We start from the raw sequence: 24086 nt of genomic DNA on the forward strand, positions 1-24086 counted from the left end.
CGGTACTTAGGTAATTGTGAACCACTGCACTATGTGATCTCCAATTGGCTTAGGGAAGAAAATGGCACAAAAACCCCTCGATGCTGAAGCAATCAGGCAGTGACCGTTTTAAACATAAAAAAATTAAACATTCAAATTATAGTTAGTGCCTATGAAAAATGACATGACCCACAATGAAATCCAGCTTTGATGCAAGCCAACATGTCTATATTTATGATTTCAGGTTAAAATTATGACCTTTTGCTTGAGAGATTGCATTAAATCTTTTTTATCTAAAAGAAAAAACTGGATGAGGTTTGTAGCCTCTGACTATTGACATCAATCATTTAAGGCCGCATCTGCACTGTACATTTAAAGCAGTATCATGCCACTTTAAATCTTGGGAATAATAATATGAATAATAATAATAATATTTTTTTTATTTATACCCTGCCCATCTGGCTGGATTTTCCCTGCCTCTGTGGGCAGCTCCCAGCAAAAGATTAAAAGTACATTAAAATGTCAGTCATTAAAAACTTCCCTAAACAGGGCTGCCTTCAGATGTCTTCTAAACGTCAGGTGCTGAGAGTTTTTAGGAGACCCCTATTTCCTTCACAGAGCTACAATTACCAGAGTTCCCTGAATACAGGGATTGATTGTTAAACCACTCTGCGAAACGTGGTAATTGTTTTCTGTTTCCAATCTAACAAGTAACAGATATAATTAGGGTGTTCTTTTGGGGGAATATAAGTAACAGCTTGCTTTTCGTAGGCACTATAAAAAAGAAGAATACAATACTCATCCTCTAGCAAAATACATCCTCTAGCAATACTCATCCTCTAGCAAAATGTTTATTGACGCTAATCCTGAAAAATGCAAACATATCAGGTCAGTCCACAGATAGCATACAAAATGATTACTCCAACTGTTTCAATAATCCCTCTCACACACCCTATACATCTTTGAATTTTGTTACCTGGCAGTCCAAAATAAGTGGAAAAATAAAAGCATCTTCCTTCATTAATTGCATATATTTCTCTTTCCAAAGACAGAGGGTGGGGGAGAAAGAAAAGTGAAAATACTGTTTCACTCATCCATAACTTTGAGTGGTGAGAAAGTTGCTCAGCACTTACTGGCGTTTGATTTCTTTTTGAAGGAGGTCATCGGAGGCTTATTGGTATTTTATGATATTCAGTTTATTTACTAATATACATGTTGAGCTTATATGGAGGCACAGCTTAAACACTCCATTGGACACCCCAAATTTACCACTCTCACATCAGACAACTAGTGAGGCACCATCCTAACAGAGCCCAAACTCAACTCTCTGTGCCCATACACCCCAGACATTTAAAGCACCCTCCCAAAGAATCCTGAGAACTGTGGCTTGTTAAGGGAGTTGGAAATTGTAGCTGTGAGAAGTAAACTACAGTTCCCAGAATTCTGGGGTGGTGGTGATGTGCTTTAAATTTATGGTGTTTACACAGCCTCCAAAGCCTAAATTGCAGTCTGTCTGCTTTTGTTTCCTTTTTTCAAAAAGATACCTAGATCACACCATCCCCACTGGAGTGGAGGGACAGGGTCTTTTTCAGATATTACCTTGCTGTTTACAGAGCAATCCAAACTCCCTTGTTGTTGGATGGTGTGCAGTTGCCTCTCAGTCAGCCAACTGAAATATACTCGGAGTCGAGAGTGGATTTCATGCTCTTTATTCAGCTCATAGTGGTGAGGAGGAATGGAAGTTCCCCCAGAATGTCTGCTTTATATACATTATTTACACAATGGGCCCCACGTGACTGGCTAATTCCGGGATTCTCTTGTAGGTCAATCAGGTTGCAGATTCACTTCCACCTGGAGCTGGATTGTGTGGTTCCTGTGTACCAATCAGACTGCTGCATTCTGGATCCTATTTCCCCTCACTTCCCTTTACAGCACAAGCAGAAGCTGCTTTCTTGACCATTGGATCCACGTATTAGTTGCATCTGCTCAATCCTCTGGATGAGGGTTTGAGACTCAACTGCTACTCTCATCTTGTTTAGCTGAAACAAAATAAAAAAATTCCTTCCAGTAGCACCTTAAAGACCAACTAAGTTAGTTCTAGGTATGAGCTTTCGTGTGCATGCACACTTCTTCAGATACACTGAAACAGAAGTCACCAGACCCTTCTATATAGTGAGAAGGTGGGGAGGGGTATTACTCAGAAGGGTGGTGGGAATGGGTGATAGGCAGATAGCTGCGATGAGCCTGTTGACGACTCTTAACGACTGCTATAGGTCTTACAGGAAACAGCAAGGGGTGAGAAGGTGAAAAACGGCTTTGTCATGTATAATGAGATAAGAATCCAATGTCTTTGTTCAGACCAGGTCTCTCCATGGTTTTAAGTTTGCTAATAAGTTGCAATTCAGCAGCTTCTCTTTCCAGTCTATTTCTGAAATTCCTTTGTAATAGAACAGCTACTTTGAGATCTTGTATAGAATGTCCTGGGAGATTGAAGTGTTCTCCTACTGGTTTCTCTGTCTTGTGATTCCTGATGTCAGATTTATGTCCGTTTATCCTTTGGCGTAAGGTTTGGCCTGTTTGTCCAATATAGAGAGCTGAAGGACACTGTTGGCATTTGATGGCATACACAATGTTAGACAATGAGCAATTAAATAGTCCCGAGATGGTATGTGTGATGTTGTTGGGGCCAGTAATGGTGTTGTCCGGGGGTATGTGGCAGCAAAGTTGGCATCTGGGTTTATTGCAGGCTCTGGTGCCAGTGTCCGTGTTAAGTCTGGTTGTAGTATTATTGTGGGTTAGGAGTTGTTTAAGATTGGGTGGCTGTCTGTAGGCAATGAAAGGTCTTCCTCCCAGAGCTTGAGAAAGAGAACACAAGATGAGAGTAGCAGTTGAGTCTCAAACCCTCATCCAGAGGATTGAGCAGATGCAACTAATACATGGATCCAATGGTCAAGAAAGCAGCTTCTGCTTGTGCTGTAAAGGGAAGTGAGGGGAAGATGGGCTCATTGACCTGGGAAGGAAAGCTCTGATCTGCTGCCTTGTGGGACATCTTCAGGAAAAGAAAAGGCTAAGGAGTAGGTAAAGGGTAAAGGTACCCCTGATCATTAGGTCCAATCGTGACCAACTCTGGGGTTGCGGCGCTCATCTCGCTTTATTGGCTGAGGAGCCGGCGTACGGCTTCCGGGTCATGTGGCCAGCATGACTTAGCCGCTTCTGGCAAACCACAGCAGCACATGGAAACACTGTTTACCTTCCCACCAGAGCGGTACCTATTTATCTACTTGCACTTTGAGGTGATTTCGAACTTCTAGGCTGGCAGGAGCAAGGACCGAGCAACAGGAGCTCACCCCGTCGCGGGGATTCGAACCACCGACCTTCTGATCGGCAAGTCCTAGGCTCTGTGGTTTAAACCAATTCGGAGTGGAGTCCCTAAGACGATTGGATGGCACTTGGTATGTCTCCTTCTGGCAACTCCTGCAGCCAAACTTGTGCCAAATGTATTGCTCTGCTTTCCTTTGGACCACATCAGAGAGGCCAAGGTGGGGGGGTGGACCTGGTCGCTTGAGCAGCCCAAGATCTCAATACACACTGCTCAGCCTTGCACCTTGAGGAGGTCACCAGTGCTACTAATGCAGCAGTTTTACTTCACCCCCAGAGGCACAATCCATTGTCTCTTGAGACAGACAGATGCCAACAACTCTCCCATAGTTCAGCTTCACTGGATCGCCCTGCATTCTAGTATCATGAGATAGCAAGAGGTCTCTTTATCCACAACAACACACATATTTCCATACACTTCTGTCACATTCCTCTTTGCTCGCCTGTTTTCTAAGTGAAAAAATCCCCAAATGTTGCAAACTTTCCTCACAGTGGAGTTGCTCCAGCCCACTTCTGGTTGTTCTTTTCTGCTACCTCCTCTTCAGATATAATCATCCACACGGTCCTCCCTCCAAGGAGTGTGTGCATCTGTGCCTACTTCCCCCCTCTGGCAGTGAAACTGGGTGTAAACACTGCCTAATGCCACAGCCCTGCTCCTTAAGCCTTTTAAACAGTAGAAAAACCTTTTGGCTAACAGCAGATTCCTAGCCAAAAGGTCAGATCATGCTTTCGGTCAAAGAGCACATGTATTCACACACCCATGGACTTAAGGCAAAATGAAAACACAGTGTAACTCCGGCTAATCTTATAATTACAAGAGGCTTTTGTCCGTGGCTGTTAAATAATAACAAGATCCAGCGTCTTAGTTCAAAATATGAAGTCACCATGTAACCAAAATAGCACACAGGGAAAAGAGATTGGATTTGCTATATACCATTTATATAAATAATATGTAAGCCTGTAGGAGTAATTCAAAGGGAAGGTGAATAGACCGCTCACACACGCTGCATGGCTATATCAAACTAATAGCCGATGTACAACTTCCTAATGCCAACAGGGTCAAAAATGAGCTAAAGCAATAGCCTTCAGCCATTCCAGACGTGAGCCGCACATTTAATCTCATTCTGCAACATGGGCTCCATGTTTACTGTATCACTCTCTTTCCTTTGCCTGTGGAAAAAGTTTGCAGCTCCCTTGCTTTTTCCAGGGAACAGGGAAAGACCTCTGCCTGGAATCTGGAGTGGAGCAGACAATATTGACCAAGATGAAACAATGGTTTGACATGGTACATCATGGTTTGACAGCTTTCTATGTGGAGAACTTGTTTTATTTTGAAGGAACACGGGTTTGCATTGGATGAGTCAAATGAGCTTTCAGTGCCATGTAGCGCTGAAGAAAGCTTTAGCTACGAAATATTCATTTTCCTTTTATCAAAAACAGAAAGCATTGCTGCATTTACATACAACGGCCCTAGTCCAACTAAGTTATGGCTTAGTTCTGACTAACTCGAACTATTGATTTCATCTAGGTGGAACAATCGTAGGATTTCACATAAAACAGCTTCTGGGGGTGTCCCCCTGCACATCCCACCTCCATGCTGTGTCTTTAAAGACTGGCCAGTGATTCTCCTTTACAAAGAAGGGCTGAGAAGGCTCATAGCCCAGCACAGCCGCAGAAAATGCAAGAAGACGCTTGGCCCTTCCTTCCCTTATGAATATAAGGTAAAGGTAAAGGGACCCCTGGCCATTATGTCCAGTCGTGACCGACTCTGGGGTTGCAGCGCTCATCTCGCTTTATTGGCCGAGGGAGCCGGCCTACAGCTTCCGGGTCATGTGGCCAGCATGACTAAGCCGCTTCTGGCGAACTAGAACAGCGCATGGAAATGCCGTTTACCTTCCCGCTGGAGTGGTACCTATTTATCTACTTGTACTTTGAGGTGCTTTCGAACTGCTAGGTTGGCAGGAGCAGGGACCAAGCAACGGGAGCTCACCCCGTCGCGGGGATTCGAACTGCCAACCTTCTGATCGGCAAGTCCTAGGCTCTGTGGTTTAACCCACAGCGCCACCAGCGTCCCAATATGTATATATTTATGCATAAATAAAAGTATGTATATGCCACCCTGTTGCAAAATATCAGGGCAGCTTACATTTAAAAAACACATTTGAAAACAATACAGAACCATCATTAAAATGATGGCCTACCATTGCACATGCAACGCCCCTTCCTGCAACTCAAGATCCAAGCCCATATTTGCAGCCAGGCTCTGAAGACAACAGGTAGAGGCACAAGATGTAGGCATACCCTTCTACTCCTCTCTCCTTCCTCCTACCTTCATCAGCACTGGGGTTTGAGCTGCCCCTTCTTGTCCAAGGGATGTTATGCCCTTATTACTTTAACCAATCTCCTGCTCTTTTAAAACACATACACTGAACTCTGCATTATCTCTGGGCTGATTCACACAGCCATTATGCCACAGGTAGGTTGCTCATTATTTCTCCATTTACAATTTCCATCCAGTGAAATAATCCCACAAAGGTTCCATCACAAATGTAACACATTGCAAAACAGATTGTTGTGAGTGGATGGATCACAATGTGGTATTACAGAGTAGCAGGCAAGAAGAATGAACTCATTGTGCATTATAATTATATATATATATATATATATCAACAACAGAAAGGCAAATTATCTCCCAATGCTTATAGGGGAAACAGGAACTAAGTAAGGCCCAAATTCCAAATATCTACTTCTATTGCAGCCAACTCAGAATTTACACAGTGCCTTCACTTTAAGTGTGAAAACATAATGAACTTTTTCTCCCATATTTCATACTCTTTCCCTCTCTTATAAAGCCCCAACATTGCAAAGCAGTCCATTTTTTACATTTTAAATAACAGCTTTTATTTTGACTTCAAAATGTGCGCTGATGCTTTGAAGCTAGGCAATCCTTTTAATGACAAGATACCGTCCTATTTCAAATGACGGTGTATTTTCTTTTTGAAGTCCTCAATTTAATCAACCCGATTCAGACCCTTATCGCAAGGAAAAGATGTTATCAGATTCAAATCGATAAAGACATGGATTGTAAACTGATGACCTTGTAAATACCCTTCAAAAAGAATTGCTGTGTCTTTCGAGAGAGAGAGTTTAGGCAGTTTGGCATATTTCCCAATTCTCTAATCGTTCCTTTGTCTAAATAATTAATATGAATGTAAAAGGAGGACTGAACCCAAGTCACTACTATAGATACCTCTTCTCATTTTGGACCAAACTTGATATATTTGGCTATGAGAGGGGTATTTTTTTATTTTTTTAAAAAACACATTTTAGATTAAATGGAGCGGGGGGCAGTGGAGGACAGGAGGAGACAGGGAGTGGGAAATCTGCCTGACTTCCCTGCTTTCAGTTGTTTATAGGTTTCCAATAGACCTGCTGATACTAGAAAAGAGATGGGTTAAGAAAAAAAACCTGCTTTAAATAGCACTGCATGATGAAATAAGGTGGAGAAGAGGCCAATTTCGCACTCATGGTGCCCCTGCCCCCACCCCTCAAACTTAAAGTCAAAATGAAAAGCAAAATCCTGCCACTCTAGAGCCAAACTGGCAAATGTGTGTTAGCAAACAAGGAGAGAACACACGGAGAGTTTGGCCCTTTGGCATGACTCTGACATGGCCACTATCAAACAGAGGGAGTTGATATGGCCCTTGCTACGGTATTCACTGGGCCTTGCAAATCCTAGAGTTGTAAGGGAAACAGCCATTATTTCTCCCCAGCCTTTAGATTCAAGCACGGTTATTCCCAAAATATTTGGCATTTGGCATCCATCTGTTTGCAGTGTTTCAAATGCCCCCTTGCTGGAAGTTCTGCCAGGCACTTGATAAAATGCCGGGAACTTCCAGAGGGCCTAGTAACGAATTCAGAATGCGTTCTTGGTGCAGAAGAAGAAGATGGGTTTCTGACGACAAGTACCAGCTGATTCTAAATAAGCCGTGGAAAAGGTGAATTTTAAAGCCACCACACAATTATCCATTGCCCGAAGCAATTTGCGGAGGAAGAAGAGCATTATGACAATTTGCTATGCCTGCTCAGAATGCTGTTTAAGAAGCAGCATTGCTCTTCTCCCAGCGCCTACTGCTAAGAAAGGATAAGCTGAGGTAAGGGAAATGTGCAAGTTGGGAGATAAAACACAGGCACCACCACAGAGCTCAAGGCAGGTAAGTGAGGTAGCCAGGTGGCTTGAAAAGTGTAGCATCCTTAGTGCTTAACCACTATTCCTATTTTAGTGATTATGTTCTCAGAAAACAGTTGCTTTGGGTAAGTACTTCCCAGGCAACCCAGGGCCTCAGACAGACTTAATCCTAGACTGGCCCCCGAACTGAAACATGGATTAATGAGAGCACAGCTGGATTTATAATGCCTTTTCAACTCCAGTTTCCAGGAACAGTTGAATGAAGCATGAGAACCACTCTGTGTGGTACTGAGAAAGAGGAAGAGGAGACTTTCCCCCTTCGGGCTGTGGGAGCACGTAGCTATGTTCTAGTATTGGTAAACACTGCAAAAGATAAGCATAAAAGAACAAACACACAACCAAAATTACAAAACAGTTCCTCTAAGGGACAATGACCACAACTGTGGGGGTTGGAGGGTTGTTGTTTTTCTCCAACCAGGCATAAAAGCTGCATAACGTCTGCACGTTTTAGTACAGTAATACGTAAAGGAATCCAGTGGGGCCTTGTTAAATCTCTCTGCCGGGTAATTTAGTACAGGATCAGTCCCTCTAATAATGAACTCAGGTGGTTGGATAAAAAATGGGAGCACCAACAAACAACGGGGAAATGTCAGCATGTTCAAGGAACCACAAAGGTTTGAAGATTGTTTAAAAAGATTCTTTTAAAAAGAACTAAAGGGGCATCCCCCCCCCAAAAAAAAGCACACTAGTCCATTGATTGTTGATCATGCTCATTAGCATGCTCATTAGAAGAGACTAGGGGATTGGGGAGGCTGGAAAGGAGAGAGCACTCCTGTTTTGCTATTTGTCATTCTGCAATGTTAATCTGATAGAGAGAAAGAAGTACAAGGAAAGAGGAATAATGTAGGAAAAGTTTCTTACACAACATGCCGGAAGCAAAATGAATTGCATAATATAATAGTCTTGATGCTGGATTTTAATTCTGTGCTAGCAAGTAAAATTGTATGGATTCTTTTCTTTCTTTTTTTAATTGCAGGACTGAAGAACTGTGACACACAAAACCAATCAGCTGTCAATCAGCTCACCAAGGTCTTGATAAATCTCATTTTTCCTGCCTGGCACTGCAAAAACAGGAGGATCATCAAGTACCTGGCAGGTATTATTCATAGATGGCTTGTAGGACTGAGTTCAGCTTAGTGGATCACAAATTGTACAGGCCCAGGCTATGGTAATCAAAGCAGATGATGTCACTGTTCTGTCCATAATTTCTGAAATATATATATTTGTTTTATCTTCCAATGGTGTTCAGATTAGGGCAATGGGTGGAAAGCAAGATTCCATGAGCACCTTGAAGTGATCTACAAATGAAAATATATGCTGCACCTTAGCACAGAGCAGAACCTAGGAAAACTCATATCCAGCATAGTATAAAATACAACCAGGGCATACAGCTTTATATATCAAGATCCAAAAGAAATTAATGATGGGCATGAACATAGGTAATGTTTGTTAACAGAGCTGGGACATTTCAAGTTAGAAGGTCTCTTTGTAATGGAATATTTAGTTCTTGTTCTAGAACAGAAGATTTCTTTGAATGCAAATGCATTGTGCCTACTTCAAGACAATCTGGGCTCTTTCCTGTTACCCGAGGGCTATGATCAATCTTGTTTCTAAAAGACAGTGCATGGCATAATTTGTTCCAAAGCAAATGAAACACTCTAGAAATATGTTGCACAGTAACCTGCCATTCTACCATGCACTGTACTAGGAAATGAACCACATTATTATTATTATTATTATTATTAGCACCACAATAACGCATCAGCTTTTCTTCGGGTTTGAATCCAATTTCAACAAGCTGAACATGATTGCAATTTAGTTTCAGTTCACTGAAGTAAAAAGAACAGCCAGCCTTTTTGATTCTAAAGTTGGATAAGATATGGAAATACATCAAATTATGTGTGTAGATTTTGAGAAAGTTTGTTGCATCCGCTACTGAAGCGAAGAAACCAGTCACAGCTCAGTGACACATACAAAGAGGTCCCAGGTTAAGTCTGTCACATCTTTAGTTGAAAAGGATCCCTGGTCACAGAACGAAGAAAGACTTTTACCTGAAGGCCTGGAGAGCCACTGTCACTCAGATCAGACAATTCAGATGAGACCCTCAGTATAAAGCAGGCTCATATCTCATTAATATGAGGTAAGGATCATAGCTCAGATATAGTGCAGGTGTTTTGCATGCAAAAGGTCCAAAGTTCAATCCTTGACATTTCCAACTTAAAAGAAGATGAGGAACTAGCCTACATAGGCATGGCAGCTCCATATGTTCATAAAGAAATATGAGGAGATTCTGAATGAAAACTACATCTGAAGCAAGAACCTGAAACTAAAGACAGCCAGTCTGGTGTATTGGCTAGATACTGAACAAAGACATTTGTGATCAAATCTCTGCTCAACTCTACCTGAGCTCATTGGGAGACTGTCTACAGTCTGTCTGTCTGTCATCTCTGGGTAAAACCATATGTGTGTAAGCAAATTCACTATATTGACAAATGTAAATAGCTGCTGCAGCTATTATTATTATTTATTATTATTATTTATTATTATTATTATTATTATTATTATTATTTATTCAACTTATACACCACCCTATACCCAGAGGTCTCTACTAGCAAGTAGGATAATTTCCATGGTGTGTGCATAGAAGAGCGCAGGATGAGACATTATAAGCAAGTTAAGAAGCTGAAATGTATAAAAATGTGTCAAGTAATTGTTGGAGATGCGGAGACTCAGGAACATTCTACCATATGTGGTGGATATGTAGGAAAATACAGGTATTCTGGGAGAGTATACATGCAGAACTGCAAAAAATGCTAAAGATCTCTTTCAATAAAAAACCAGAGGCCTACCTCCTGGGAATAACAGATTTGGATATTCCACAAAAGAGGAAGGGTATCTTTTTATATGTGACGGCGGCAGCAAGAGTTTTGATCGCAGCAAAATGGAAGAGTAATGAAATCCCCTATATACAAGATTGGATCCAAAAGCTGACAGAATATGCCGAATTACATGGTTTATCAGAAAAAATAAAGAATAAATCAAAACAGGAATTTGTTTCTAAATGGGAGGTTTTCAAAGAATATCTGAAAAATAAATATAGTAGTTTAAATTCTGTTGCAGCATTCGAGGAACTTCAGTAATAGTTGCTAGGTAGATAGAAGAAATTAGATTTATTGAGAATAAGTTTAATTATATTGTATTGGCAATAAGTAATATGAATTTGAAATATGGAATAGACGGGAAGTTGGGTCTTTAGTGTTAAGACCAATAGATGCTTTATTGTTTGCCAAGAAAATTATGTGTTTATGGTTATTTTTGTAATATGTGTGTAATTTGGTATTTGTGTTTTTTTGTTTTCTTTCTTGTTGTATAAATAAATATTTTTTTTAAAAAAAAGAAGCTGAAGCTCCAATCGGCACATTAACAGAGGGCCAGTCCATACATGAAATGGCATCATTTGATGCAAAAGTCCATGTCAATGTCCTCAGTTTTTCTCAGAATGCCCTGGAATGATGCTCTGACCACAGCATTCGGAGGGAAAAATGGCATCTGTGAGCCAGCAGAATTCAAGAACTTTGCTGAAGTCACAGGCAAGAGCACCAAAATAGTAATAAAAGAAGAAATCAGCACTGGAGAAGGCAAAAAGAAAGCCTCCCTAACTATTTTAATGTGCACCCTCCCCCCCCCCAAATAGGTTTTGTAAATTTGCTATGAAATACCTCCACCTGAAGACTCAGAGAGATGCTGCCAGTCAGAGTAGATAATACACAGATGAGTTAGATCTAGTATGAAGCAGCTTCCTATGTTCCTCTAAGCTTCTGCTAGATCTTGCCTTCCACACCTTGCTGCCACCTAGTTGTTTTGGACGTCAGCTCCCATCATCCCTAAGCAACTGGCCATACTGCTAGGGACTGATGGGAGCTGGAGTTTGATAACATGTGATGGGCATCAGGTTGGAGAAAGCTTCTCTTGATTATGGAATGAGCTTTGTTATGCAGCTGAGCTCCCGTTGAAGCAATATGTGTCATGCAGTGGAGCCAGTCCAAGATTGCTACCTCCCTGCCTCCCCTCTGCTCTGGAAACAGGTTTCTGTTGCTTGCTAACTGTTGATCATAGAATCATTAAGTTGTATAGTTGGAAGAGGCCCAAAGGGTCTTTTGGTCCAATCCCTGCAATGCAGGGATCTCAACTAAAGTATCAATGACAGATGGCCATCCAATTTCTTCTTAAAAACCTCAATGGAAGCACAGTCCACCACCTCCCAATGGAGACCATTCCACTGCTGAACAGCTCTTACTGTCAGAAAGAGTTTCCTGATGTTTATTTGCAATCTCCTTTCTTATAACATGAATCCATTGGTTTGAGTCCTACCCTCCAGAGAAGGAAAAAACAAGTTTGCTCCATCTTCCATGTGACAGCCCTTTAGATATTCTGAAGATGGCTTTCATATCTCCTCTTAGTCTCCTCTTTTCCAGACTAAACATACCCAGCTCCTTCAACCATTCCTCATAAGGCTTGGTTTCCAGACCCTTGATCATTTTGGTCTCCCTCCTGTGCAGCACATTCCATCCAGACTAGTGCCTAAAAACTCCAGCCACAGATGAAACAAGTTCAAGTAGGTGCAGCAGCCCAGTCATTGCATTGCTAACTGCATTTTTAGAAGATGAAGACGACAGTGAAAGCAACAAATGAGTATCAGAAACAACAACAAAACCACGGAGACAGACCTGCCAGTTGACATCTTGATCTAAACCTCAGCTGCATCTGTTTCTGTGGCTGTTCAACAGCTGGGCAAATAAACGAAGGCACACTGTCATGATGAGATCCTGTCATCCGAGGAACTTAGGAATAATATAACCTATGAAATTTGCACAAGGCAAACTCCAGCATTAGGCTTATTCTCAAGAGCGTCTTTGCAAATGGCGGGGACCAGAAAAATTCTGCCCACAGTGTAAGCTTCCAGCTTACTCCAGCTCAAGGCAAATAGTGTGCGCAAACTGTCATGTGCAGGATCTGGCCTTTGGCATGCATTCAGAAATGTCATTCTTTCAACAAAGCGTACTGAGAGACAATAAGGTGAATCTTCCCCAATTTCCCCAATCTTCCCCAATTTCCATGTTCACTGCCTGGTAACATGAAGACTAAATTCAGGATGTAACAGATAGGTACAATTTCCTGGAACAGACAGGTAGGAAGCCCAGTACTTCTCACCTTTGCATATAGAAGCTATAGGTTGCTGCAGTTGTTATTCAGTGCCATCTGCATGGCATTTTACAGGGTTTCATAAGCCACCAAGGGACTCACAGTATAAAAACAACAAGGAATAACTGCATTGGAGCCAGTGGAAATGTCGACAGAAGGGGGAGTTTGACTTTCCTGACCCAGGGATGGAGGAGAAATTTTATTCAGTTTGCATTTAAAGGTGAACTTAAGTAATTTGCACTTTCTGGAACAATGCACAAACCAAAACACAGCCATCCTTCATAATTCACACTTCTCCAAATTTTGCAAAGCGGTTCTCCAGCCATGTAATATGTACCAAAATGCATATGCTGTGCACAGGTGCATACAAATGCATATATTAGTGAGAATAACATGCAAAAAATGCATTATATTAGAGAAAATTGCTTGGCAAAAAATGTATATATTTAGAGAATTCACAGTGAAGTGCTGGTGAATTTTCATAAGGTGATTTTTGGGAGGCGGGTTGCAAACATTTGTGAACATGTCGCAAACTGAATTTAAGACTGGAAAAATGAGAAACTGCGAGAAAGCAGAATGGACCTATTTGCACATCCCTACCTGACCCCTCCTCTCTCAGCAGTCCCTGGTGCACCACAAAAAGCTTCTCCAAAGAACCTGTTAAATGAGATGAGTTGTGGCACAGGAGGCTGTGGGGGAAGGGGAGACCCCTAAAACCCAGCAAAGAGACCTTCTGGGAACAGACCTCCCTTTCATGGAAGGTGCCGTCACCCAAACTTCAGTAATTCCCTCTCAGTTCTCTCATGCTGCTGATAGCGAAGTCCCAGGTTTTGTAATTCCAACAGCCACCCCATTCAGCAAGAAAGGCTTTTCATAGGCTCAGCAGCAGACCACAGGAAGGAGGGGTTCACATTCTGACACCACCATCCCTTTTGGTGGTAATTTCTCTGAATCCAACCTTTGATTTTAAAAAGTTGCAGAGCTCTTTTCAAACTCTGTTGAATATCAGAATGCTAACATTGCATTCCCTTTCTATCTACTTTACCAATATTAGCAAACAGATGGGTTCCTGTTCTTTGTTTCTCTCCATGCCTCCTCACAGCCCTAGGCTACTTTTAAAATGTTTTTATTTATTTATTTAAAGTACTACTAGATGAACTTTAAAATGTTTTCTGTTCCAATACAGCAATTCCAGAAGCATTAATAATTTGCTGAAGAGAACACAATGTAAGTTGATGTACGTTTTACTTCATACTTTATGCTTTCTAATCATTTTGAGAATTCTTCCCACAAGATACCCTCAAGCTCTTGGACAAAGGAACAAGTTACCTTGGAGAGTTTTAGAGCTGCTGTCTCTGGAGTATGTTAAGAAACGTCAAGAACCATCACATGGTTTATGTAATTTAGATACAGTGGAGAACAGCCTTTTCAAACTCTACTATCCAGTGTCTTGAGTCGAAAATTGTGGTATTGACCACAATGCCCCCCTAGGTGCCCTCCTAAAATGGTGCTGGTTTGTGGCTCAGATAAATAAAATATTCCATTTATAATCAACCCACTTAATTACAACTGCTTTAAATAAATGCTATTTGTCTTCTTTGGCCTGGTTGAGACATGGTAAAGGTAAAAGTAAAGGTACCCCTGCCCGTACGGGCCAGTCTTGACAGACTCTGGGGTTGTGCGCCCATCTCACTTAAGAGGCCAGGGGCCAGCGCTGTCCGGAGACACTTCCAGGTCACGTGGCCAGCGTGACATCGCTGCTCTGGCGAGCCAGAGCCGCACACGGAAACGCCGTTTACCTTCCCGCTGGTAAGCGGTCCCTATTTATCTACTTGCACCCGGAGGTGCTTTCGAACTGCTAGGTTGGCAGGCGCTGGGACCGAGCAGCGGGAGCGCACCCCGCCGTAGGGATTCGAACCGCCGACCTTTCGATCGGCAAGCCCTAGGCGCTGAGGCTTTAACCCACAGCCCCACCTGCGTCCCGGTTGAGACATGAGGCTGAGCCAAATCATGGCTATGCATGAACACAGAATGTGTGGCTACTCACAGAAAAAATCATGATCGTTTCACTCCTCCCCTGGTCCTGCTGCTGCCACACAACCCAGAACTAAACCATGGTTCGGCTTTGCATTGTGTCCAAACTCAGGCTTTTTATAAAAAAAAATCATCTTTATCAATTTAAATTACACACTTGTACAAAGAATTTACAATCTCATACTACAAAAAGAAAATTAAAGAAAAAAGAATTAAGAAAAAAGAAAAGAAGAAAATACAGAAAGAAGAAAGAAGAAAAAGCAAATTTACGTACATAAAAAAACCTTAATTTTCCTAATTAATACTTAATTAAACACTTAATTAAAAAGACTTCTGACAAAACGAGTCTTCCAATCATTCTCATTGTACTGTTTATACTGTCACTGTTTTTTCTGCACAGTTTTATATTCTTTAATATTGTTTCTGTCTGCTCCACAAACTCAGGCTCATAGTTTGTCTCGTTCTAGGCAAGCCATGATTTGGAGCAAGGAAATGTTACAGAGAGCAGTGGGGCTATCCTTCTATATGTTCAACTATGTAAAAATCAAAGCTGCCACATGGGATAAAATATGATATTCTGAGAATCACCTAGATGAGAACACATTCATGAATCAAAATAACTATATCTTTATGGAGGAAAAAAAAGCAAAGCAGATAATTATTTTATAAGGAACATCAAATATTGGTTCTATCTGATATCCTAACCTAATATCACCAACTCCCCTCTTCAACAGGAATGCTAACCACCAGCCTTTTAGGGTAAATAAGTAGCCTTCTCTCTCTCTCTCTCTCTCTCTCTCTCTCTCTCTCTCGTATCTCCTTGTTTCATATCTCTACAACTCTCTGACCCAGTTCGCACATAACACTAAACCAAAACACAGCTTAGTAGTGGTTACCGCAGCAGCAGGAATAAGGAAGGAGAACGGCAGCTGCGGTTGTCACTATAGAAATCTGCCCACTTGCTCATTCACACTAAACCATGGTTTGCCTTAGCAATATGTGCGAACTGGGATCCCAGACAATTCATGGACCTTTGGGGATTTGTTTGCTTTTTTGTACGGAGAAGCATTTGATCACGTGAGCCTAGGCTGCAGAAGGAAGTGGTACGGTCGAGATACAGATTTATCACCTCTAAAAGAACTAGGCCTGTGGGATCTCTTTTATCTTTGTGCAGGGATGTTATCCTATTTGCTTATCTTACAAGGATAATTAAAACTCTTACTCATGGACTCTTTCCCACAGATTAGAACAAACTCATGATTTCATACAACCCTATAAGATCTTACACGCTAGCAACTGAGAGAGGTAATAGCCAGTTACAGCTTAGTCATTTCAGTGCCAGCAATGGATGCAAGCTAAGTTAGTCCCAAAGTCTCCTTCCTCTGCTCCCTTGGGAGTTGCACATGCAACTCAGCTGAGATTTCATGGATAGGCACTTGGTGCGCAAAGCAACTGAAAATGGCCTGGGTCACTTTGTCCTGGAAGAGCTAGCATGGAGGTGGAGTACAAGAACCATCTGTGCTTCAGTCATTGATGGCATATGAACAGTGGAACCAGGTGCTTCTTTCCTGATTGTTGTTAGCACCAGGCACAATCTAGCAGGACTTTTCCGCTACCGTGATTTTGCATAGCTCATTTCAATGGTGCTTGTGAGATAGACGTTCTTGCGGGAATTGTGTTCATTTCATGCTAAGGGTAATAGCTACAGCCACAACCCAAGCCTCAGGATGTGTCTGATCTGAGAACCAAGTGAGAGGTTTTTAAATGTTGTGTTTTAAATGTTCCCCTTACATGGGGAAACAGTGGTGAAGTTACTTGTAGCTTTAGGGAAATGTTAGGCAATAACTTCCTGGGATGGTTTTTTATTTTAAAAACAAAACAAAACAACCCTATGCTTTTGCCAGCTAACTTTACAGACAACCACAATAAAAATATTAAATGGCAATTAGATTAACATGACTGAGGTTTGAAAGTAAGACCAGGCTTCTCATCGCAGTCGGTTTGCTAACTTGCTCCTTTCCAAAGGAACTATCAAAAAAATGAGAAGGTAATATTGTATGTGGATAATTTTTAATTGCTACAGAATTTCCTGGTTCTCCTTGCTTATCAGCAGATTGCCTATCTGGCTTCTCTTATCTCTGGCTCCATTGAAGTTCCCCTTTGAACCCTTTGAACCGAATGCTCAACAGAGGATCTACAATCTACAAGGAGAACTGACTACCCACAAGATGGTCTGTTCCAATGTGGAAGAGCTCTTACCATTAGGAAGTTTCTCCAAATAGTTGGCTAAAATAAACAAGTGCAAGCTGTGAGTGCATAAATATTGCACTGTTCTAGCAAATTCCCTAAAGTGTGTGCTATCCAATAACTGAATAATAATAAAAAACTAGTGCACTTTTTATCAGAAGCAATCTGAATGATGTTATGCTATTTGTATTGGGTGCTATCCTACTAACTCGCTCAGTCAGTGCAATTATTTTTGCTGGCGCGACAAAACCTCCTCCACTAGCCTCACTGCACATGCTCTGTACCTTCCTCAAATCTGTTCTGGGAAGTTGGGAGAAACCCAGAACAGGTGCACAGGGAGAGGAGGGTGTTAGGTTGAGCAAGGGGGAAACTTTGAAAACTACTCATTGTCAGTGGTGTGAAGAAAATGGTAATGTTTTCTCTCTTTCAGAATACTGTACTAGTAGTCAAGGTCACCCAATGAAAGTAAAATTCTGGACCAGCAAAAGGAAATAATTCTTTATGCAGTTCATAATTAACTTACACAACTCACTACCACAATATAGGTTAGGCCTGGTGGCTTTAAAATGGGATTAGGCAAATTCATTAGCAGCTATTAACCACAAGCTAAATGAAACCCACATGTTCAGAGGCAAGAAGCCTATAAATATCAAATGCTGAGGACAAACCACGGAGGCCACTGATTTTGTCTTCCACTTGTTGACTACCCTGAAGCATCTGTCTGAACAATGACAGAAACAAGATTCTGGACTAGGTGGGCTTTTGATCTGATCTTGTATTGCATATTTATGCATACAAAACACTGTCATATGGGTGGTGAATGGTTCCCATTTTCCTTTATATTTATATTTAGCAGCTCTGTAGAAAAAAGAAACCTCACGCTGGGAAAGCAAGGCTAACAAAAGATTTCTGTCCATCAAGCTCCTTTAGAAATGCACAAGCATAAGAAAACAGTGAATACTATTTGAGGAGACATCTAAGTTTAGAAGCTTGGCAAAATCCCAATGTTGTAATCTGTGCTTGGTAGCATTAATGGAATTGATTCTGTCAGCTTCTGGGAGTGGATTCTGTTCTCACTCAGTGGGTGACCATAAGCCATGATGTAGGCTTCAGCCTATACTCTATTCTGCAAACCTTGAGCTCATATTCTATCGTGAATCCAAGAGAGTTGAAAAGAATTAACCTGAGGGATAGATCAGTTGGTAGAGCATGAGGCCCTTAATCTCAGGGAGGGGGGGCGGAGGGGCCCCTGAGCCTTATGTTGGGTGAAAGATTCCTGCATTGCAAGGGGTTGGACTAGATGATCCGTATTGCCCCTTCCCACTCTACAATTCTATGAAAGGGGGAAATGGTAAGAGTGGAGTAGCCAGTGAGGAAATGTCTCAAATATCCAGCTAAAGCAAGCCATATTTTCTTTCTGAAGTTAACCAGTACACTAAGGAGGTTACAGAGCACAGGTCACAGCCAAATAAGGCTGAAATAGTCTACTGGCTTCTTAGAGCAGAGAGCAGGTCCTTCTTACCCTTAGAAAAATCCTCTCTGCAGTTTAGGACTGAATCAGAGCATGTGCATATTGCTACATTTGCAATAAATAGTAATGTGGAGGCTGGCAAAGTAGGAAGTGAGATTAAAGAATCACAGGATTCTGTGACCCCAGAGTAAGAATCCGCAGTAACTTTTGATTTGGTCATGACCACTGTCTCCAAGCGCTTTTGCAAGAGATGCTAAAAACATTTTTATTTTCTCTAATTGGCTATTTTTTCCATTTGTGAATATGAGAAAGAGCAATTATAAGCTCAGATGAGAGCCCCATTCCCATCTGAATGGCTGAAAGAGCATTTCCAGGTCTGTGAACAGATGTGGACTTAAAACACACACATATTGATTGATTGATTGATTGATTGACTGATTGATTGATTGCCACAAGGAAATTAGGATATAAGTGGTCTTCCTGGAGTGAAAAATGCTACACTGAAAAATGGTGTGGGGGTGTGGGGGTGGGTGTGTGTGTGTGTGTGTGTGAGAGAGAGAGAGAGAGAGAGAGAGAGAGAGAGAGAGAGAGAGATAATTTAGTGTTTTTATTAGAACGTCAACATTTTAATGTGTATAACTTGGATCAGAATTAAAATTATAATCACAAAGGTTGTGATTAAACAGTTTAATGGAGCAAGCAAATGTGACTGCAAAGCACAAGAGGTTTTGAACCAGGCTGTGGCAACTAGGGTCAAGTCAAGCGCCTTGCCCTTGATGCAACCATGGTAGCTTAACCAACAAGGGTAGGGCAGGGTGGTGGGAGCTGTTGAAATGTTCCCTGCCAGGCTTAGAAGCCAAGAGGACACCTGGTCCTATAAACCGTTGGATTCCCAGCAGTGACAGGAGAGGAGGAGGAGGAGGAGCAGCAGCAGCCAGAACAACTGCAGAGCAGGCGGAACTTTTGCTGTATCTCCCTGCTCTGAATTTGCTGCTGCTATCTCTGCAATAGAGGAGAGCCATTGGGATCATCCCTGGAAAAGGACCCTCGCCATACTAATTTACAGCAGCCAGCCTTGACACCGAACTTCTGGGTGGAAAGTTAAATAATAAAAAAATACAAACCAGGAACACTGGGGGGGGGGAGCTGGTGCTGACTCTTCCAAGTTAGGGATTCCTGGGCCAAGGAGAGGAATATCAGTGTTTGAGCTTTTATTTTTCTCTGCGAGAATATAGATTTGTTTTTTTGTACTGCCAATGCTGTTATCACTGTTATTGGGGGAGGGAAGGCTCGTGTGTGTGTGTGTGTGTGTGTGCGCGCGCACACACACTATATGGAATGTAAACCTTATACAGTATATGGTTTTGTTTTTGTTTTTGCTAATCTATTTTACAAGGTCTTTTTGTCTATGTTCTTCAGTGTAAGTTGCTTGGAGATCTGTTAGGTGATAAGAGGCTAATAAATTTAATAATTAATTATAATTAATCAAATTTCTAAACCACCTTCACCTGAGGAGCCACGGGGCGCATTACAATATAAACAAACAAAAATACACAGCACAATACCGAACAAAAACAATAGCCTCCCAATAATTTAAAAGGCCATAGATTGTTTAATTGGCCAAAGGCTAATATTATTAATTCCACACTGGCTCCTCAACCTGAGGCTGTGTACACGATACCATTTACTTCAGCTCCAGTGCGCTCCCACCATTGGTGTTGTGTACACATGACAACAGCCACACTCCATAACTATTCTGCAGTCTCTCGAGAAATACTGCTAACTGATGTGTCTTCCCTCGTGCCACCTCCTATCCGATTTGAAAACATAAACCTCACGAACTGAACAGTTAAGCTGAGGTGTGTACATTTCAGACAACCGCTGCACATGCGCAGACCACAGCATATGTGTGGATGACAACTTCATGAATGGGAGTCCAGGGGGTTACAGGTACTGGGAAATCCAACAGGTAATGTGCATCAGGTGAAGACATCCTCTCTCTCTCTCTGGTACATGCCATGCGACTTGAAACACAACAAAGTGTAACAACCTAGCTGTGTTTTAAGTCGCTAATGTGGATACAGCCTGAGTAACTTGCTGCTTTGGTATGGAAAGGGCTACTTGCAGACACCAAACTTATCAACCTAACTACTAGGTGATGTGACTGCTTACCACTTTCCAAACTCCTTTATCTACCTGGGTCACACTGCACAGTTAAAGCACACTTACTCCATTTTTAACAATCATGGAGAGTCCTGGGAACTGCAGCTTCTTAAAGGTACGGGGAACTATAGATCTGTGAGGTCAGTGCTCCTAGCATACTACAGTTTCCAGGATTCTTTGGGGAAAACTATGCCTGTTAAAGAGTGCTTTGAATGTATGGTGTAGATGTGGCTGGTCAGTATCTGCTGACCAGCTCTGCTAGTGATAAAAGCGATGTTTTGGTTTTTCCCTCTTTCTCTGTAAACATTATGTAAAGGTAAAGGTAAAGGGACCCCTGACCGTTAGGTCCAGTCGTGGCTGACTCTGGGGTTGCAGTGCTCATCTCACTTTATTGGCCATGGGAGTCATGTGGCCAGCATGACTAAGCCACTTCTGGCGAACCAGAGCAGCGCACGGAAATACCGTTTACCTTCCCCCTGGACCGGTACCTATTTATCTACTTGCACTTTGACGTGCTTTCGAACTGCTAGGTTGGCAGAAGCAGGGACCAAGCAACGGGAGCTCACCCCGTCGCAGGGATTGGAACCACCGACCTTCTGATCGGCAAGTCTTAGACTCTGTGGTTTAACCTACAATGCCACCTGTGTCCCAAACATTATGTATATACCAGTAAAACTGGGCTACGCTAAATATAGTCATTTATAACACGGATCAAGGCATCACCAAACCAGAAGAAGATAGGTAATTTTTCAAAGTCACATATAATAATAATTTTTACTGCAATGCACTTTGTTGTCTCAACATCCAGGCACAAATAATAACTTATGCATTCACAACGTATAAGTATCTACAGGAAAACCACTATGAATGAGGACTTGAGCACTGTTTGTGTGATGGGAAAATCACCTTCCTGCCTGCTTAGGCACAGCCTTACGTTCTTGTGTCAGCTGTGTCTCTCAACAACTTTTGTGTTCATGAAAACCTTCTGACATGGCACAGTCTTCAGATCTGGCAAACCACTGCAGTTTTTGCACAGCAGAACTGAAATATACTTTTAAGCTCCCCATTTCTTACCTGGCTTTGTGCAGTTCATTTCTTCATGTGACTCATTATTTGATGCCATCAATCTTCTATTCCTCCATAACTCTGACAGGATATTTCTGTCGACAAGAGTTGATTCTTGTCCTGCATAAAAAGACAAACACAGTATATTTGCACCGGCAAAAATAAAAATGCTGCCCCTAGATATCTATACATCTAAATTTTCACTAGATCAGCCTTCCCCAATCTGGACTCCCATCAGCTTTCAGACAAAAAGGTCAATGTTCAGGGAAGATGGGAGTTGTAGTCCAGCAAAATCCACTGGCTGCGTTAAGATAAAGGTTCTCTGTGACTAAAGCAAAGCTTGGCATCTTCTGTTGGTAAACAACACATTATATAAGGGTTGATGCATACCGGAGAACAAGCTGTACTAAGGGAAAAGAGCCATTTTGGTATAATGGTATGAGTACTGAACTCTGGCTGAGGAAATCTGTAATAATCCTGATTATAATGCAAGTCTGAAAAACCTAACATTATATATATCTAATGTTCAAATCAGGGGACATGAAACTGAAGCCAGCAATCCCACTAAAAGCAAGCCAAGCCACACAGAGCAAGCATTAAGAGCTCTGCAAGACCAAACGAAAGGCGTACGTGGTCCATTCTCTTTTCACAGTGGCCTAGCTATGGGAAGCCCACAAAGAGGATGTGCTTGCAACACCACTCTCCCCACTTGTGTTCCCCAGCAACTGGTATTCAGAGGCATATTGCCTCTAAATCAGGTGAAACCATCAAGGCATGGATAGCTTTGTCCTCCATGAAAGATGGCCTGTGGAAGTTCTACACACCAAAACACATTTGAACGGAGAGAAAATGGATTTTCAGTTCCAACCAGGAAAGGCAGTTCAAACACAGGTCATTTTACACAATAAGCACTGTGTGGAAATCCCTTTTCAACAATTATTCAATCAGGAAAGAGAAGGGTTCATTGGAAGACACGGAGTTACCTATTGTTTGCAGACTGTAAAGTGGATATGCTTCATATACCAGATAAGATTTAAAGTTTATCATTCTTAAACTAAATGCACCATATAAGTTATTTAGATTGCAAACACACCAGGTTGTCCCAGAGTAGATTAACTGCAATAACCTTATCATGATCACTTCGTGCTCCAATCTTAGATAACTATGCAAATATCTGACAGTGAATAAAAAAGAAGTTTGCGTTGCAAGTAATATCAGATTGAAAGAGTAAATAAATGAATTGAAAGAGAAAAATCGACTTGGAAATATGCCCCTTGGCAAATGGCACAACTGGCAACAGTGGTCTCGAAGCAGTTTTCTTGGCCAGCCGCATGAATCTAGACTTGCCACTTTTCTTATAAATGTACACATTAGCAAGATCAGCGAGTTGCTTCCCAAGCTAAGGTAGTGTGTTAGCTTTCAGATTCGCTTTCCCCTCATGCATCAGATGGGCTGGCTGATGTGGGTTTAAAGATGTATATGCCCCCTAACAGATAACCCTTAAGGGAAATGTGGCTCTCTACGGAAGAAAACACCCTCCTCTGTGGAATGCATCTATCCCTAAACTGGAGTGGAGGGAGAAGTTCAAAAACTGTAGCAAAACTGCCTGGGTGGGGAAGATGTAGTGGTGACAAGTGTCTGCTGCATCAGGCCAGTGGCCCATCTAGTCCAGCTTCCTGTTCTCACAGTGGCCAACCAGCAAGTGGTACTCAAAAGCATTCAGTACTGCCTCCAACAGTGGGTGAAAAACATATTATCCATCACAGCTAGTAGCCACTAGTCACCTAACCCTCCATGAATTTTTCCAACCCTATTCCAAAGCCAACCAAATTGGTGGCCATCACTGTCTCCTGCAAGAAGCCAATTCCATAGTTTAACTACGTACTGTGTGAAAAAATACATTCTTCCAACACTGCACTACCCAAAAAGTCTCAGCTTCCCTCATTCAAACTGTACCCGAAAAACCAAACATGAAGAACTTTGTTTCCCCCCCCTTTATAACAGCCTAGAAAAATGCATTTGCTATTAATGCCATGACAGCCCCATCAAACCACCTCTTCCACTGTTAAAATATTACATCTGCCTTCATTCTCTCTTTCTTCAGCAACAATATGGGCTTGGTCCTTAGGTACTAGATATGTTTTTGTATCATCGTCCTTCTGGGGGCTTGCAGATTCTCAGGGGGCAAAGGTTTATTACATTACAACTGGTACAGAAGGAAGATTCACGATTAAACGTATCGTTCAAGTGACCTTCTTTCCGATAAGGAAGCTGTGCACCCAATAAAATATGAAATGC

General features: G+C 41.9%; 1 protein-coding gene across 2 annotated transcripts in view; it reads right to left on the reverse strand.

The window, feature by feature from the left end:
- SLC24A4 (solute carrier family 24 member 4) overlaps positions 1 to 24086 on the reverse strand; it is a 109743-nt gene that overhangs the window by 79840 nt on the left and 5817 nt on the right. For both annotated transcript variants that reach the window (XM_079948578.1, XM_079948579.1), the window contains exon 2: positions 21798 to 21908. In XM_079948578.1, coding sequence (XP_079804704.1) covers positions 21798 to 21908 — 111 coding nt within the window. The remainder of the gene's footprint in view (positions 1 to 21797; positions 21909 to 24086) is intronic.

The sequence above is a fragment of the Podarcis cretensis genome (assembly GCF_951804945.1).
Source record: "Podarcis cretensis genome assembly, chromosome: 1".
Lineage (NCBI taxonomy): Eukaryota > Metazoa > Chordata > Lepidosauria > Squamata > Lacertidae > Podarcis > Podarcis cretensis.